Source organism: Triplophysa dalaica, chromosome 21 (assembly GCF_015846415.1).
Source record: "Triplophysa dalaica isolate WHDGS20190420 chromosome 21, ASM1584641v1, whole genome shotgun sequence".
Taxonomy (NCBI): domain Eukaryota; kingdom Metazoa; phylum Chordata; class Actinopteri; order Cypriniformes; family Nemacheilidae; genus Triplophysa; species Triplophysa dalaica.
In genome coordinates, this window is record NC_079562.1 from 18,554,594 (window position 1) to 18,570,174 (window position 15,581).

Here is a 15,581-nt window from a genome sequence, read left to right on the forward strand (position 1 = left end):
GACTGTGGTGAGCAGCTCCATTATGAGGCGACTCAAGCAAAAATAGATGTTCCATTACAGAGGAATGGAAACTAGTGGAGGCTTAAATGAGGGAAAAAGGGGAGAGAAGAAAACGACCACTGCAAGGCAGACAGCAGTGGGACAGTAATAGCAGTTGACAGACATGAGTTCATAGCACGTTCATGATGACATCGTTGGCTGATTTAAGAAACATTTATCTCTTAATAAATGCATGTAATTGTGTAACATACACCCCTGCTGCATTATAAAGATGAAAAAAGTTACCATTTTTGTGTTTACACAAAACCACCACCACTAAGTCGAGGTGAGGTGGATGTTAGCTAGTGTTTTCTATATGCTTGCAAAAGTGTTTTGGGTGGTTGCTAGTGTATGTCCAACACAATCTATAAGCAATTTTTATCATATGACTAATTCAAATTAATTTGTATGATCTTGTTTGTGTTTTAGTATGATCCGCATTTCCAAAATTGATGGTTGGGTATAGGGCTACAGTATAATTTGTATTTATTTATATATATATATATATATATACATTTTTTAAAGAATGTATTGTATACAATTCACAACATACAAAGAGAGAAACTGGATTACGGACACAAGGTTTACATTTACGCATTTGGCAGACACTTTTATCCAAAGCAACTTACATTGCTTTATCGTATACATTTTACAAAGGTATTTGCAATCCCCTGGGAACGAACCCACAACCTTGCGTTGTAAATGCAATGCTCTTAACTCTGAGCTACCGGAAAGCTTTTAATGATAAGACAGGACAATGCACAAAGCAACACAATGGGAATATATACAGTCTGATGATGAGGCTTATGACAGTCAGGTGTGGTTGATTCAAAACATGGGGCCGGTGAGGGAGTGTGGAGAATACTGGGAGGTGTAGTCCGGGGGCAAAACTCAGGGGAACAGAATGTTTTAATTACCCTGCCCAGTACAAATCACTTAGGGGCGATTAACATTTCTCATCTTTTGCACACACAAGTTGATCATTAAAGATGCACTGAAATCAAAATGAAAGTTTCTTTCCTTTTATTAAAAAAAAGTTAGCATTAAGGACATCAATAAACTGACATGCTCCTTAGAGCCAACAAAGTTCCTATTTACAATATATAAGCTTTCAAAAGCTTTCATTGTTACTTTTGAAGGGAGGCGGGGCCTCCCAATGTCTCGTGCTCTCTGCTCTTTTCAGTTGAAATTACGTCAACACATCAGATTTTGCTGCGTGTCCATGTGATTCAGTGGGTCGTTAAATGTAGATGCTTGTGATGCTTAAATGTAGATGCTCGTTTAAGTCGCGACACGTCAGGAGTGCTGAGAATCGATTTATCTTTTGCCCGAACCTTCTCGTCTTCATGACGAACTCGGCTCATGGTTGCTTAGCAACAGCTCCATGCATGCTCCACAGCTCTTTAAATTTTTTTTTAAAAAGCAGCGCCATTTGCGTTTTTAGATGCAAAATGTGCACAGCCCCATATGTTTTTAAAGTGTATAACATTTTTTCTGAAAATGAATGTCTCTGGGCTAAGCTGCCCCTCAACCGCCCCTGCTGCTTACAATCAATTTTTATCAAGTTATTGTAATTGTGTGATTTTTACTGCCCATTTTGTCAGTTTGTCAATTGTAAGGTTAAATAGCACTAATCAAATTGTCATTGCATTCTAAACATTGTTGGTGGGGGGGTCTGTTTTTTGAACATTTATCTAGGCTATTTTATGCACACAGTCATGCCTACATGTCCCAAACTTTCCTCTTCAATTTAATGCTTAATTTTGCGGAGCATATATTTAAAGTCCATGTAAATAGCCGGCAGATGCTATTTACACCAGGTCTGCCCACCAGTATCTGATTGGAATAGAAAAAGTACGAGAACCACCATGATTTAAACAGTGACTTTAGTAGCATAGGCAGTAAAGCATGCTTTCGGTTGTTTTGACGTGGTAGACCTACATTATTTTACCTTTATCCATCATACAGTATATCAAATTTTAAATTCATTTATTTTAAATAAAATTCAAAAAATGTGGTAATGCTTTAGATTACAGCCCACAATGTATCGCATAATTAAACAGAATTTACAACCTAACTAATTTTAATTTTAATCCCTACAGTTCATATCTGTAGGAAAAGAGAAACAAAGTTTAGGGAATAAGGGGTTGGAATCAGGGAGATTTAAAATATATTTATATTGTAAGTATTTTAAGTACAGGGTACCATTTTCAAAATTACCTATCACATGCATGACCTACTCTTCTAGACAACACTATATTTTTTACAAGAAATGTGCTTAATCTTCTGCCTGTTTCTGTACATTTCTGTCACTCTTTTGTAGGTTGCGCTTAATACTCCAGAGAATGCTTTGCTAACTGCCACCAAACACTACAGGAAGATCGGACTTAAGATGTTTGGCAGAGGGTGTAGATTACATTTTATTATGTAAATACCGTTCAGTTACTTACAAAGGCTGATTGATTCACTGATTATTTCACCTCAATTTAAAGTCAGTATATTACAAGGAGCCGCAGGGATTAGTTTTGTTTATTGCTTGCTGCACAATACCGTCTCTCTACAACCAGCATTCTAGAAATCATAGAGAACTGCACTTTCTGAAAAAAATTATCTTTATTGATCTGGTAAAGAGAAAATGTCCCTTAAATCTTGGATCCTAAGAGTGAGTAAATAAACATCACATTTTATTTTGGGGTTAATATTTCCTTTTACAACACATTAAGCATGTTACCGTAAAAAAATATTGGTGTTAAAAACATTCCTTCCCCAACTGGTATGTGAAACTTGTTATATAGGTTGTTACATTGTATTATCATGTATAGACATGCATCTACAGAGGTTCAGTGTCTGGAAGAAAAAAACATGGCAACAAAGAGAACTGACCCAAAATCTAATCCCAGAACAATCCCAGTCAATTTTTGGACTACAGTGTTTATAGAGTATATCATCCGGAAACAGTCACTTAAAACCACACATTGATCATGATATTCCCACAGAGCGCTACGCAAGGGGGGGCGTGTGTTGTGTGACTGATGAGTGATGACATTTGTTTTGTGTGTGTGTGTGTACATGAATGTAATAGCATTCGTTGCACACAGGAAGTGGGATTAAACATAATTTTTTGGAGGGGCATATATCATCGTGGACTTGGAAGAATAGAAAATAAAACCAAATGAAGAAACAGTAGGATGGTTTGTATGGGGATTGAAAGAAAAGAGTAGAAAAAAGCAGAGCAAGCAGTTTGAAAAGCAAATGCGAGAAGAGAAAGAGAAGGATAATTGGATGTAGAAACTGATACCTTAAAGAAGGTGGGAGGTGATGAAGGGGGCTGGAGAGATGCTATAAGAGCAGAAGTATAGAGGCAGATGGCATCGGAGGGGGCAGAAAGAGGGAAACTTAAGCTTTCTGGAACTGATTTTCCATCCCTACAGGCATTCCGCAGCTTCTAAAAAAAGCCCTGTATATTTGATGGACTGAGTTTACATGTGTCACATGACAGGAGCTGCATTTTTAAATCGAAGGGCATAATGATTTCTGAGAGGAAAACGGAGGGATTAAAATTGAAAATGTGTGAAAAAAGGCAGAACGTTACTGTATTCATGAGAGCAGGTTTTAAGAGCTCGGCAGAGACAGTCTGATTGAAAGAGGGAGGGCATAAATGGCAGAGCGAATGAGGAGGTAGACTGAGTGTGGGGGTGAGCGAAAGAGAAAGGCAGAATGCAACAGGCTTCTTTATTCAGAAAGAGAGACACAGATCTGAAGTCCACTGAGCTTCACTCGTCTGTTCGGTTCAACTCTGTCTTTCCATTGCCCACCAGAATCACCACAACAGGTATGTTTAATCTTGGATCATCATTTTCACAGATGATGTTGAAATACTGAGAGAACTTTTTACAGCTTTGTTCCTAATGTAGAGCCGTGCTCATTAGAATGAGAAAGACATGTCAGAGCAAGAATATATGTGTGTGGAAACATATTAAACAGACTTAGACTGCTCTTTTGTATAGGTAGTTCATGTTCAAACACTTTTGCATGCAAATTTAAAAACCTTCACCTAAACCAAAACCAGTGACATTTAAGTGAAAGCAAAGAGATACGGCAGAGTGACATAATTCACTCATTGTTTTGGCTCAGTTTTGTTAATCCTCCTGCGGAAAACAGTCCAGTATTAACTGCTTAGTATTACTGAACTGCAAGAGACACCTCAATGAGTTGAGCTGGGCAGCCATCAAAAGAAAATTGCTCATCAAGATCATCAGGTTCTTCTCACTGAGACATTCATGATAACAAGTTCAGGCTGTTGCTCAGAATTGATCAGAACTTCACCAATACGCAAACCTTTGTTTTCAGTTGCTTTGGGAGTTACTTTGTTTCTGTTACATGATACTGGAAAAAATCTAATTTATTGGCCACTTTGCTTTGGATCTTTTAAACAGTGTACCACAGACCAAATTTCTAGGTGTCCTGAATAAGACTAAAGCAAGACTGTTTTCTCTGTTTTAATTTTCTCAAAGACTACCTAGCTGCACAGGGCAGTTCATAGTCCTTCCAAATGACAAAACCAATAAAATGCCTGTGATCTGACTGCTGTTTTAATGAAATTCCAATTTTTCTTGTGACCTTTACATCCGTGTAAACATATAAATTAGAGTCATGCTGACGGCAAAATCAGATTCTTATGCAAAGAAGATATGCTTAATTTTCATTCCTGCATCTTCGAAGCATATGGCAGCAAATGTGTCACATTCATCTTGAAGGCTACTTCACATTTTGAATAAATACATTTGTTATCACAGACATTTTACAGATCAGACCTTCTGTATGCTCCTCTATAAATGCCAGGTAAACACCTTAAACAGCAGGGCAATTATACAAATTCAATGGGAACATTTAAGGGAGCTGATTTGAATGTTGTGAGTGATGCGTGAGGATCGCTGGATGCTTCCTTACAGGAAAAATGTTGTGAGTTTGCACAAGGAGGTCAACAAAGAACGACTCCACTACCTGTTATTTAGATCCCCTCTTCAAAATTTACAGGTTACAGGAACCTGATGCTTAAGGTACCCAGAAACCGATGCTATAATCAATGATGAATCATGAAAATTAATTGTAAACTCAAAACCCTTAACACTCAGTCTTGACATCTGCCACTCAGCATTTAACAAATACATAAAAGAGCATGTCGTCCAGATACGTGTTTATTTGGCCCTGGAAAAACAATAAAACAAAACATTTCGCTACAGAAAACCACAGTGCCCACAGTCTGCTGTTTTATTTACAAACAGAATTGGGTTTGTCTTATTGAGTGATTAATACAGTATCCCACTCAAAATCATAAGTTTGTCAAATTAAGTTAATTACACCTACTACTGTGTAAAAGACGTTAAGTCTTTTAAGTATTTAAAATGTTATCATTATTTTACACTATTAGCTTTCTTGTAGCTCAGTGGTAAGAGCATAGCATTAGAAACGGCAAGTTCATGGATATGATCCCAGGGATTTCATATACTTAATAACAAATTTGTAGAAAAATGCCATGTAATTCGCTTTAGATAAAAGCTTCTTCTAAATGCATAAATGCATTATATTTGTTTCGTCATATGATATTTTAAGCAGGAAAAGCAAAGTGAATTTACAAATTATAGATACAAAAACGTTAAAAAAAGATGCAAAAAATATTACTATGTATTTAGTGAATTCTTTGGTTGTATAGAAATTTGCACGAAAAACATTTTTACAACGTATTTTGTGTATTGTGCAAAAGAATTGGAAAATATGTACATTTTAAAAATAATCACTGTTATTTTTAATATCCATTATATGCGCCCCTGCATGAGATTTCTGCTTTTGACATCCTTTTAATTTTTTTATAATAATCTAATCGCTTTGGTCTGTTTCTCCAGAGCTGTACTGTAATATTTTGTAACATTTTTTTGAGTTGTTTGTTTAAGTTTGAGGTGGCTTGCTATCTATAATGAAAATAATAATGTATTATAATGTCTCCCAAGAGAGGGCAAGAGGAATGAATTTATATTTTAATCTCATATAATGATTTTACAACAATTGCCGAATTGAAGTATACTTCCATGACTTTGCTCATTTGTCTGTAGACATTTTTTCTTATACAGGTTTGAAGGTAGACATCTTTTACATTCATTAGAACATTATTTTATAACATCATAATTTACTTGAAAAGTCATGCCTTAAAACTACCATTACTATCATTACAGATAATTTGCTAATGTTTACAAATAAATAAATCATGGTTAAAACACACCTTGAAATAGTTTGTAAACAAAATGTTTTTTCCTTTCCGAGTACATGAGTACAATAATTAGAGCATGTTTGCATGTGTGTTTAGCTCATCAATCAATCTTTCAGCTCGAGGACAGCAGCATCTCATCTGACGAGTGATGTTGTTCACCTTGTCTAGCATGCCTATTAAACAATGCTTCTGTATTTCCTGCGCTACGTTTGTGTGTGGCTATCAGAATCCTGTGTCGAAATACTTCATGTGCATCTCCCACTTTTAATTTGTTCTTTGATATTTGTGAATGACCGTTACTATCCTGTACCACCTGAATTAGGAAAGTGAACAGATAAGTTCACTGTAGATGGTACAATTTGTGGACAGGACATAATTCATGTAAGTTTTGCAGGAATGTAGCCCATCTGGCTCGCCATTATGTAGTTATGTAATTGCTTCGGCATTCACAGCGCGTTTTAAATTTCAGGTTGCAAAAAGGATGATGAGAAAAGTGAAAAAAGAAACAAACAACAGTTGGCCGAGATACTGAGAAAAACAAAGCAAGTGACTTGAACCATTTGGAATTTTAAAAACAGTTTACACGTAGCTTATTAGAGAAATCTGCCACGGTAAATCTAAACAGATGTAAGGCTTAGAAATTAAATTAAAACAGGACACACACTGTCCTGCCATTCTCATATATATTCGATATAATGCAGATGTGCAGTAAATATTAAAAAAATGTCTATGTTGACAGGAGTGAATGCAAGCATAGAAAATTGCCACATAGTTTATCTAATTCCAATATCATCCACAAAACTAGTAGAAGTTAAAAATCACAAATGTAGTATTAATGCAATAAGCCCACAAAGCAGTGGGTTACAGTGCATTTTATAAAAGCTAAGGGCATTGTGTCACAATGAGAAGCGGAGTTATGCAGTATATCAGCCAATCGTATTATAAATTCTAATCTGCAATATTCGAATGAGACAGCTTTGATGATAAATGTTATTATTTGAGTTTACATAGTGAAGAGGCTTCGGAAAATAGATGCAAAGTGTTTTTCAATTCACTTATTTTTTTTAAATTGTTTTTCACAATTTTGCGTTGTTGCAACGCAGTTTTAAATTTACAATTAGGCAGTGGTGCTCACAAAAATAAACAGAAATATGACAGGACATTTGATATTATACACATGGTAAAATACAACGTAGCTACACTGATTAAACCTTACCTGAACTAATACTGTGTTGGATTGTCAGCCAAAAGCTGGCGATTGTTTAAAAGCAGTATCACAGTATGCGTAGTATCTGCACATACATATAATTTACACACGCTAGAAAAACATGTTACTTAACTCATTATTTGCACTTTGTGTCAGTACCTAGGCAAAGTCTCAATTAGAAGCTGACATCTGACCCATGCTCGCTGCTTTAGGCGCTTTAGAAGTGACCTCAGCCACAACCTTTGAACTCCTGGGGTCAATCAGCAGGTTCTGTTCAACATAACGGCACCATTGTTTCTTATTCAGACTGGTTTTGGCATTCATCATATTACAAACCAAGTCACTCTTTTTGTAAAAGCAAAATGGCAATTTAAAGACTCACCTGGGGATATATTTATTTCAGGCCTGTGGAGATGTGAAAAAGTAGCTGAATTAACTAACGCACTGTAAACATGTGGTCCCTTAAAACATATATAGTGTACGTTTTTCAATTAGCCTACTAGAATAGAACAAACCTAATCGAGACATGTAGTTCCTTATTCATTGCATTCCAATACAGATTATCGTTCGGGCCTGAGGAAATTAGTTAATAATGCCTTTAACTGTAAAAACGTAGTTATTCAAATATGAATGATTTCAGCTGAGCATCTTTGCTTGCAGGAATCCCATCCTGTCATTTATGAGCGTAACCGATGGCAGCCCATGCCACCAGTATCAATTTCAAACAAGTTCTCATATTTATTAACTGTACATCGGTGATTTAAACAATCTGGACACATGCACACTTGTATACAATAATGGCCATCTGTATCTGATGAGTCCGTAGATGTGTGTGTGAAAATCCGTGCCTTGCATATGTGTTAATATGTCAGTGTTTTAAGGCACCACATCTTTTAGTCTGAAGTTCATAACCTCCCTAAAGGAACCTTGATTTATAGCTTATATTTCAGCGACGCAATTATTTTCACCCAGAGCTCATGTTTTTCCAGACATGTTTCGCCTTTGTGGCTGTTCGTCGTTTCTCTGGAAAACTGCAGGGCTCATGGAGGTGCCAAACACACATTCAGTAACCACATCAAAGGCAAGCTGTCTCGAACTTGGAGCAGTGCGAGCGTGTGCGTCATACAAGGCCGTGATCAGGTACTGAGGTGGACTTTTATGAAGGTCCCCTTTCAAATGTACACAAACAGGTTATTTCAAATGAACAAATCCTTACTGTTGAGGTGAAGGGCCCCAGCAGCACTGCTAAAATCCTCAGAAAGTGCTTTATGATTCATTCTGTGCCAGGTTATGACACACAGTGTGGTTAAATGGTGTAATATTGTCTTACATTGCCTAATATTCCACAGACATTTAACATCTGAAGTTTGTGTCTGTGGCAGAGGGTATGTTATGTGAGCCCATTATTCCTCCATACGTTTATTACTCAGTAGGTGTCTGATTTGGTCCAAAGTGCCATTTTTATAGCTAATGAAATGTTCCTGCAAAGTTGGAGTGTTTTATAGGATTTCAGACCAATTACTATAGTCAGTAAACAGACACTTTTGGCTTGTAATTAAAAAGGTACGTGGCTCATGTGAAACCATGGTTTAGAAAAAATATTTTAATTTTAGATGTGGAAATGAATGGACAAGCAAAAGCATAAAAACAAGAGAACATCCACAAGAATATCTAATAAAGTTTCTTTCATAACTTTCTCTATAGGATGCCAGAGGATTGTGGTGCAACTTTTATGTTACATGCATTGTAATTCATGCATTACAAACATAAATCCAATCTGACAACAAAAATGTCCACAATAGTTACATTATATCAATGATTTTTTGTGAAGCTTGTCCATATTTTGCATTTGTACCATGACAAGATTTTTTTTTTTACATTGGGCTGCTGATCAAAGTATACAATTAATAATCTACTGCACAATACTTTGAACGAAGTACGTCAGCAAATGTTTGTGTAATAACACTACGTTATTTCAGCAGGTGTATGAAAAAGTGTATGAAACTGTTTTAGTCTATGGGTAATATTGGACTTATTAGCGCAATAAGATGTGGTGGTGCTTCCAACCTGAGATATTAACACAAACATGAGCCATAGGTTTCGCATGATGATTTAAATATCTGTCTCCTGTCATTATGGCACTTTTTGACAGTTAAAGACTTGTTAAAGCTGATAAACCTTATAGTATATTTCAAATCCTTTAATCCGACATTGAAGAGAAATAATTTTTAATTACCTTATCGGAACAAATGGCTGAGTTCATGCCAAACCTCGATCTGGGTAAAGTGGTAAAGTGACGACACGTCCACACCCTCTATAAGTGGCTTGAATTTCTCCAGGTGTGGAGGTAACTTCATTCAGTCGCTCCCTCATTTGTAAGTCGCTTTGAATAAAAGCATCTACTAAATGAATAAATAAGTTGACATGCTCAAGGGTTTGTGAAGCATCTGTTTGGTGTTAGTGCTAGCTTTGAAAACCTAGAAGTGGAAGGGTAGACTTTTTACAGCCTGACATCATTTGAGAAGCTTTTTGCATTCTCAGTTCTCTGAGTGAGTTAATGAAACTAGTGCACTCACCTGAAGAACTAGTTTTGTAATCTTTAAAGAACACCACAGAGTATGAAAGACCGGACAAAAGTGGTTCTAAGTCATCTTATTTTCCCAGATAAAGCATACATTCTCAGGATCTAAATGATCATTTGATTGAAAGATGTACACATGGAATAGTGATACTCCCTTCGTTCACTCTGGTAGGCTACATGAGCAGAGACCCAAACCGTGCAAGCCTTGCCAGGCGGCCGGCCCAATGAACATGTACACATGACGGAGGGCCACTGGAGAGGGTGAGAACATGTGTTCATCTAGTAGATAGGATGGGTTTGGGGTTTTGTGTATGAAAAGTAGGAGAAAAGAGAAAATATAAGCTTAGTTTGTAAAATAAACAAAACTATGTGTATTTCAAGGGAAATCAAAACAAAATCTGACAAAATGTATGTATTATATGCAACAATATTACTAATTATATATGTTCCCAAATGATGGTTCTGGTAAACTAAATCAAACTTATGTCCCAATAATGTGGGGGACATTTTTTTATATAGGAAAGGTTTGTGCTATGTTTACATTTGGGAGTGAAAGTTAAGGAAATAGAGTTTGTATAAAGTAAAACATGGAAATCCATCACATGTGGGCGTGTGTGTTTTAAACGATATAAGCCATCTTTTCTTGCATAGTTGCACATTTTTGTTCATTTCACTTGTGAAAATAAAACTGTTGCATTTTATATCCTGTAGGACCTCATTCACACTGCCCCCCAAGCCCCGACCCACAACACACATTCACAGTAGACTTCTTTCTTATGTCCAATGTGTATCTAATTAATGAACAACCACTGCACAAGAGAGGAATGTTTCTGAACTGGCTTTACTTCTCCCTTTTGTTTTGCTCTTTAATTCATTTCAAATGAATCTTTTCACTCAAGTGTGATTAAATGCATATAGTTCCTACAAACATTTTCCCTCTCTGCTTTCTTTCAGTCGTGCATATCATACTATCATGACTATATATTCCCTCTTTCTGAAAACACATCCTTTTGTTTTATGTTCTATTTTTCTTTTCTTGTTCGTCTCATCAAGCTGTTGAAAATGAATGAACTACTTACAATGAAAACATGCAAAGAAAGAGCGTTTTAAAGGGGAAATAGGGATGGATAAAAATGATGTCAGGAACTGAGATTTGGCTATTTTAAATGGGTGTTTAATAAATGAACATGAGTCATATCTCTGAGCCAAACCAAAAAGAAAGTATAGTTCTTTGTTTGTGTGCGATTGATCAGAGTGGGATTGGCTGATGATGGTTTCTGAAACGTGGCTGTTCTGCAGAGGCCCCACATGTGGAATAGTTTACTGCAGTCCTGTTCCAAGTGAACACAGCGACAGACTGCAATTAAAAGAGAAAGAGAGACCGAGTGTTTTCTCATAAGAAAAACTCTGTGTATGTCTTTGTGTGTTCAAAGTCGGGAAGAATGGTACGCTTTGTGCTCCAGACCTTGTGTCACGTTTGCATATGGTCCCTGCAATAACAAAACAACCAAATGTTTCAATGTGAAATGTTTTTTGTCGGTTGGGGTTCAGAGGTTTGATGGGTAAGATGTTACCAATAAAAGTAAATGGGTTCACATATAAAAGTAAAAACCTTACAAAATAAACAACAACAAATAACCATCTGTTTGTCAGTTTTTCCATTAATTTGACATTAAAATATTTGGTAACGTAGATTGTGGCCCACAATGTAACGCATAAATAAACAGAATTTACAGCGTAACTAATTTAAATAATAATGTACCTCTACAGTACATATCTGTCGGCAAAGTGAACATGTAAAGTTTGGGGAATAAAGTCAGGAAATAAAAAAAAATATTTATACTGTAAGTATTTTAAAACTAAAGGGTAACTATTGTAATATTAAGGGGAATGAATGACCTGCAGTATGCTATACAACAATCTAAGCGTGAACATACTGCATTTTATAATCTCTATGTACCCATAAATAAGCTATTGTGGATATTAACTAAGAACGGGGTTCTTATTTTATCATTATAGCAAACATGAAATAAGGGGAAATTATTTGTTCAGTTGTTAATCAAGCAAAACAGCACAAATGAAGCAGACAGTCTGTCATCTTTAAATTTGACTTTAGTTTTTCTTATTGATTTAATGATTGTTTGTCACAAATGTTTTTTTTTTAATTATGAGTTATTATTATGAGTTTTAATGTGTAAAATATGCAAAATCAATGTTGATCTTTTGATACTATAATCAACTATTTCAAAAGCGGTTTGATTTGGATGCTTATATGGCATGTAGTGCCCTCATAAATATTTGTTGAAATGTTCCCCAAACTTTATATATTGTTCCTCTTTATCTACAGATATGTCCTTTAGAGGAACATTATTGTTACAATTATTTACACTATAAATTCACTACTTTTGTTAGGGTGACTACATAACTAGGCAAGGCAAGGCAAGTTTATTTATATAGATCATTTCATACACAAGGGCAATTCAAAGTGCTTTAGATAAAATGATTGACTTTAGATTTTAAGAAACAATAAAAAAGCAATAAAATTGATTCAAAATGTGAGTGCAAAAGAAAAATAAATTAGAAATAGAAGTGCAGTTGATGTAAACAGCACAGTGCTCAGGTTGTGAATGCACAGCTAAACAAGTGTGTTTTTAATCTTGATTTAAAAGTAGCTACTGTTGATGAATGTCTGATGTCTTCTGGAAGCACATTCCAGCTACGGGTGGCGTAATGGCTAAACGCTGACTCGCCTTGTTTGAGTGAACCCTTGTTATCTGACTTGATCCTAATGATCTGAGAAGTCTGTTTGGTTTATATTCAATAAGCATATCTGAAATGTATTTAGGTCCTAGACCATTGAGTGATTTATAGACAATTAATAATACTTTGAAGTTGATTCTAAAAGTAACTGGTAACCAGTTCATGAATAAATGAACACAGAAATATTCAACGGAGAAGACATCAAGATGTTTGGAAGTCAGTGTCATATAAATATAGAGTATTACAGTCATGTACATCAGTTAAGAAGCAAAATGCATTACACTAAATCCTGAAAGTCTGGAAATTTGTGTTCTGGAACTTTCCATCAAGTCCTGATGAAGGCAGAAGGAGGGGTTTGCTGAATGCCCTCCACCCTGGGCATGTGGCAGTAGAACAGAGACAGCTTTATTGAGTAGCGCTTCTGATTTAAATCATATGGCATCGCCTGGAATCACTTCATGGCTTGGAGGCCGTTCAAATGAATGCCCAAACAAGAGGCTCTATTTCTCTCATTCATTTCATTTGTTTATTGGCTCTCGTTGTCTTTCACAGCATTTCTGTCTTAATCCAAATGACTTCATGTCTGTTTGGATATGATCAAGTTTGGGTTTGTCCCTATTCTGCTAAATGTCATGTAATGTCTTTTTATATCATTTAAATTACAAAAGAAACATTTTTGTTTAGACATGCAACAGTAACTGTTTTTGCTCTGTTTATTTGTTTGCAGTCTGAACAGCAAAAAATATATATATTTTTTCTTTGCAAACTCAATCTAAAGTTCACAGTTTATAGTCTAAAATCGAAAAATGTTGGCCTTTTTAAGGTACGTTTATTGCTTATGCAAGTTACAGGAATAGCCTATTTATTGTGTATCTTTATCTTTCTCTTGTGTTTTCTTTTGCAGGCATCTGTTGCTTTTCGTAGTAGTAGCACATCAGTTTTGGATAACTTTTCCAGTTCATCTTCTTTTTACATCTATGCTGAAACAAGCACAACTAATGTTTACAATGGATGTATGACTGTCATTTGTAGCTCCTTTTTGACTTACATCAAGACAATATTTTTGATTAAAAAGCATTCAAGAGACGCTTACATTTAGAGAGGAGGTACAAGACACGCCTTGACAAAACCCAACAGGACCTTTATTCCACACTGGGAGAACATCATTGTCAAAATGGCAACCAATAGGGAGAGGCCTTTGAGTCACATGACAGGGTTTTACCCTTTTGCCTTTAATTCGATGAGAAACAACTCCCCCTTTGATCTTCTGGCGAATGGCAGTCTATTTGGACGATTTGGGGCAGACCTACCCAAAGAGATGGCAGCACTTTGTAAGTACCTTTCATTAAAGCCTCGCATTGTCCCAGTAACATCATATGTTAACAACTGTTTTTCTGCACTCATACTTTATATAAACGACGTATGCCCACACATCATTAATAATGCAAGACATGGGTTTTGTCTTTAATATCCAAGAATCGATTTCCTTACATTTTAAACCTTTAAAATTGGTTAAAGCTTTAACATTTTTAAATCGGTGAAGAAGAGTATTACACAAGTCGTTGTCAGGATAATTAGGATTTTTTAATAATCAATCCATAATAAATGATTATTTTGCACCTGTAAGATGCTTTGAATAATAAAACACCACTTACATCTCATTGTATGCTAAATACAATAATAACTAAGTTGGTTGGTATTAATAAGAGCTTAAAATGTTCACATTCTGTCAGTAAACTGTGATTTGGGTTTGGGGCATTTCTGTGTGCTGATGTGATTCAGGGCTTGTTTTTTTATGTGGTTGGCTTTGTTTAGACATGCACATGCACTGTATGAAACAGACCACATGTCAGTCACCATCTTCTAAAGTAATCCTGCTGACACACACAGGCAAATTAAAAACCATCTCAAACGTCCATTTATAATTAAGAAGGGTTGAAAGAGTGAATAAAGCTCCAGCAAGAGCATTTCAATAGAAAGAATATGCCAAAAAAACTGTCAAAAGACGGTGGTTTAATGGTTGTTGTAGATAATACAATCAGTGCTTTACTGAATGTGCTGTGCCTTCACCTGCCCTCAACATTATACACTGAGTATGTTATTGATGTGTCACCATTGGAATTGAGGGCAATGATCTGTATGTTTTTGACCTGATGAAAATAATGAATACACATCTTGGATTTTACACCCTGTCTGGTTTTATACTAGACATTCTGGGAAAGGTGAAGGTTGTAGGTAAATTATTATACTACAGACTAAAGTTCGGAAGTGTGAATACACTTCATTCGATTTAATTTTATTTCTAAAGCACTTTACACTCTTAAAAGTGCTGGGTTGTTTCTGACCCATCCTGGGTAAATATTGGAAAGAACACAGTACTTGGTTAAAAATGACCCAATGCCGTATGATTTCGACCCACCTGCTGGGTTGTTTGCAGTCATGGTTGGGTAAACACAACCCAGCAATTGGGTTAAAAATAACGAGCATTGGGCAATTTAACCTAGGAGTGTGTTTTGTCCAACAGTTACCCAGCATGGGTCAAACCAACCCAGCACATTTTAGAGTATACACATTTTGAGAGATGCACTTTTGGAGAAAAGAAAAGAGAATACAAGAAAAAAGTTTTAACTAATTGTCTATAAGACAACTGTCTACATAGAAATTGACAGAAGTTGATGAGAAATACATCATATTTTTACCTGAATCAAATATACCTGTCTTTGGTCAAA

The 15,581-nt window shown here is 35.8% G+C and overlaps 1 protein-coding gene across 1 annotated transcript in view; it reads left to right on the forward strand.

Moving 5' to 3' along the window:
• The first annotated feature begins 3,738 nt into the window (after nt 1-3,738).
• The window catches only part of rargb (retinoic acid receptor, gamma b), a 35,258-nt gene continuing 23,415 nt past the window's right edge, over nt 3,739-15,581 (forward strand). Inside the window, exons 1-2 of the mRNA XM_056735314.1 lie at nt 3,739-3,871; nt 13,757-14,183. Of these exons, the coding sequence (XP_056591292.1) occupies nt 14,027-14,183 (157 nt within the window). The 5' untranslated portion in view covers nt 3,739-3,871; nt 13,757-14,026. The remainder of the gene's footprint in view (nt 3,872-13,756; nt 14,184-15,581) is intronic.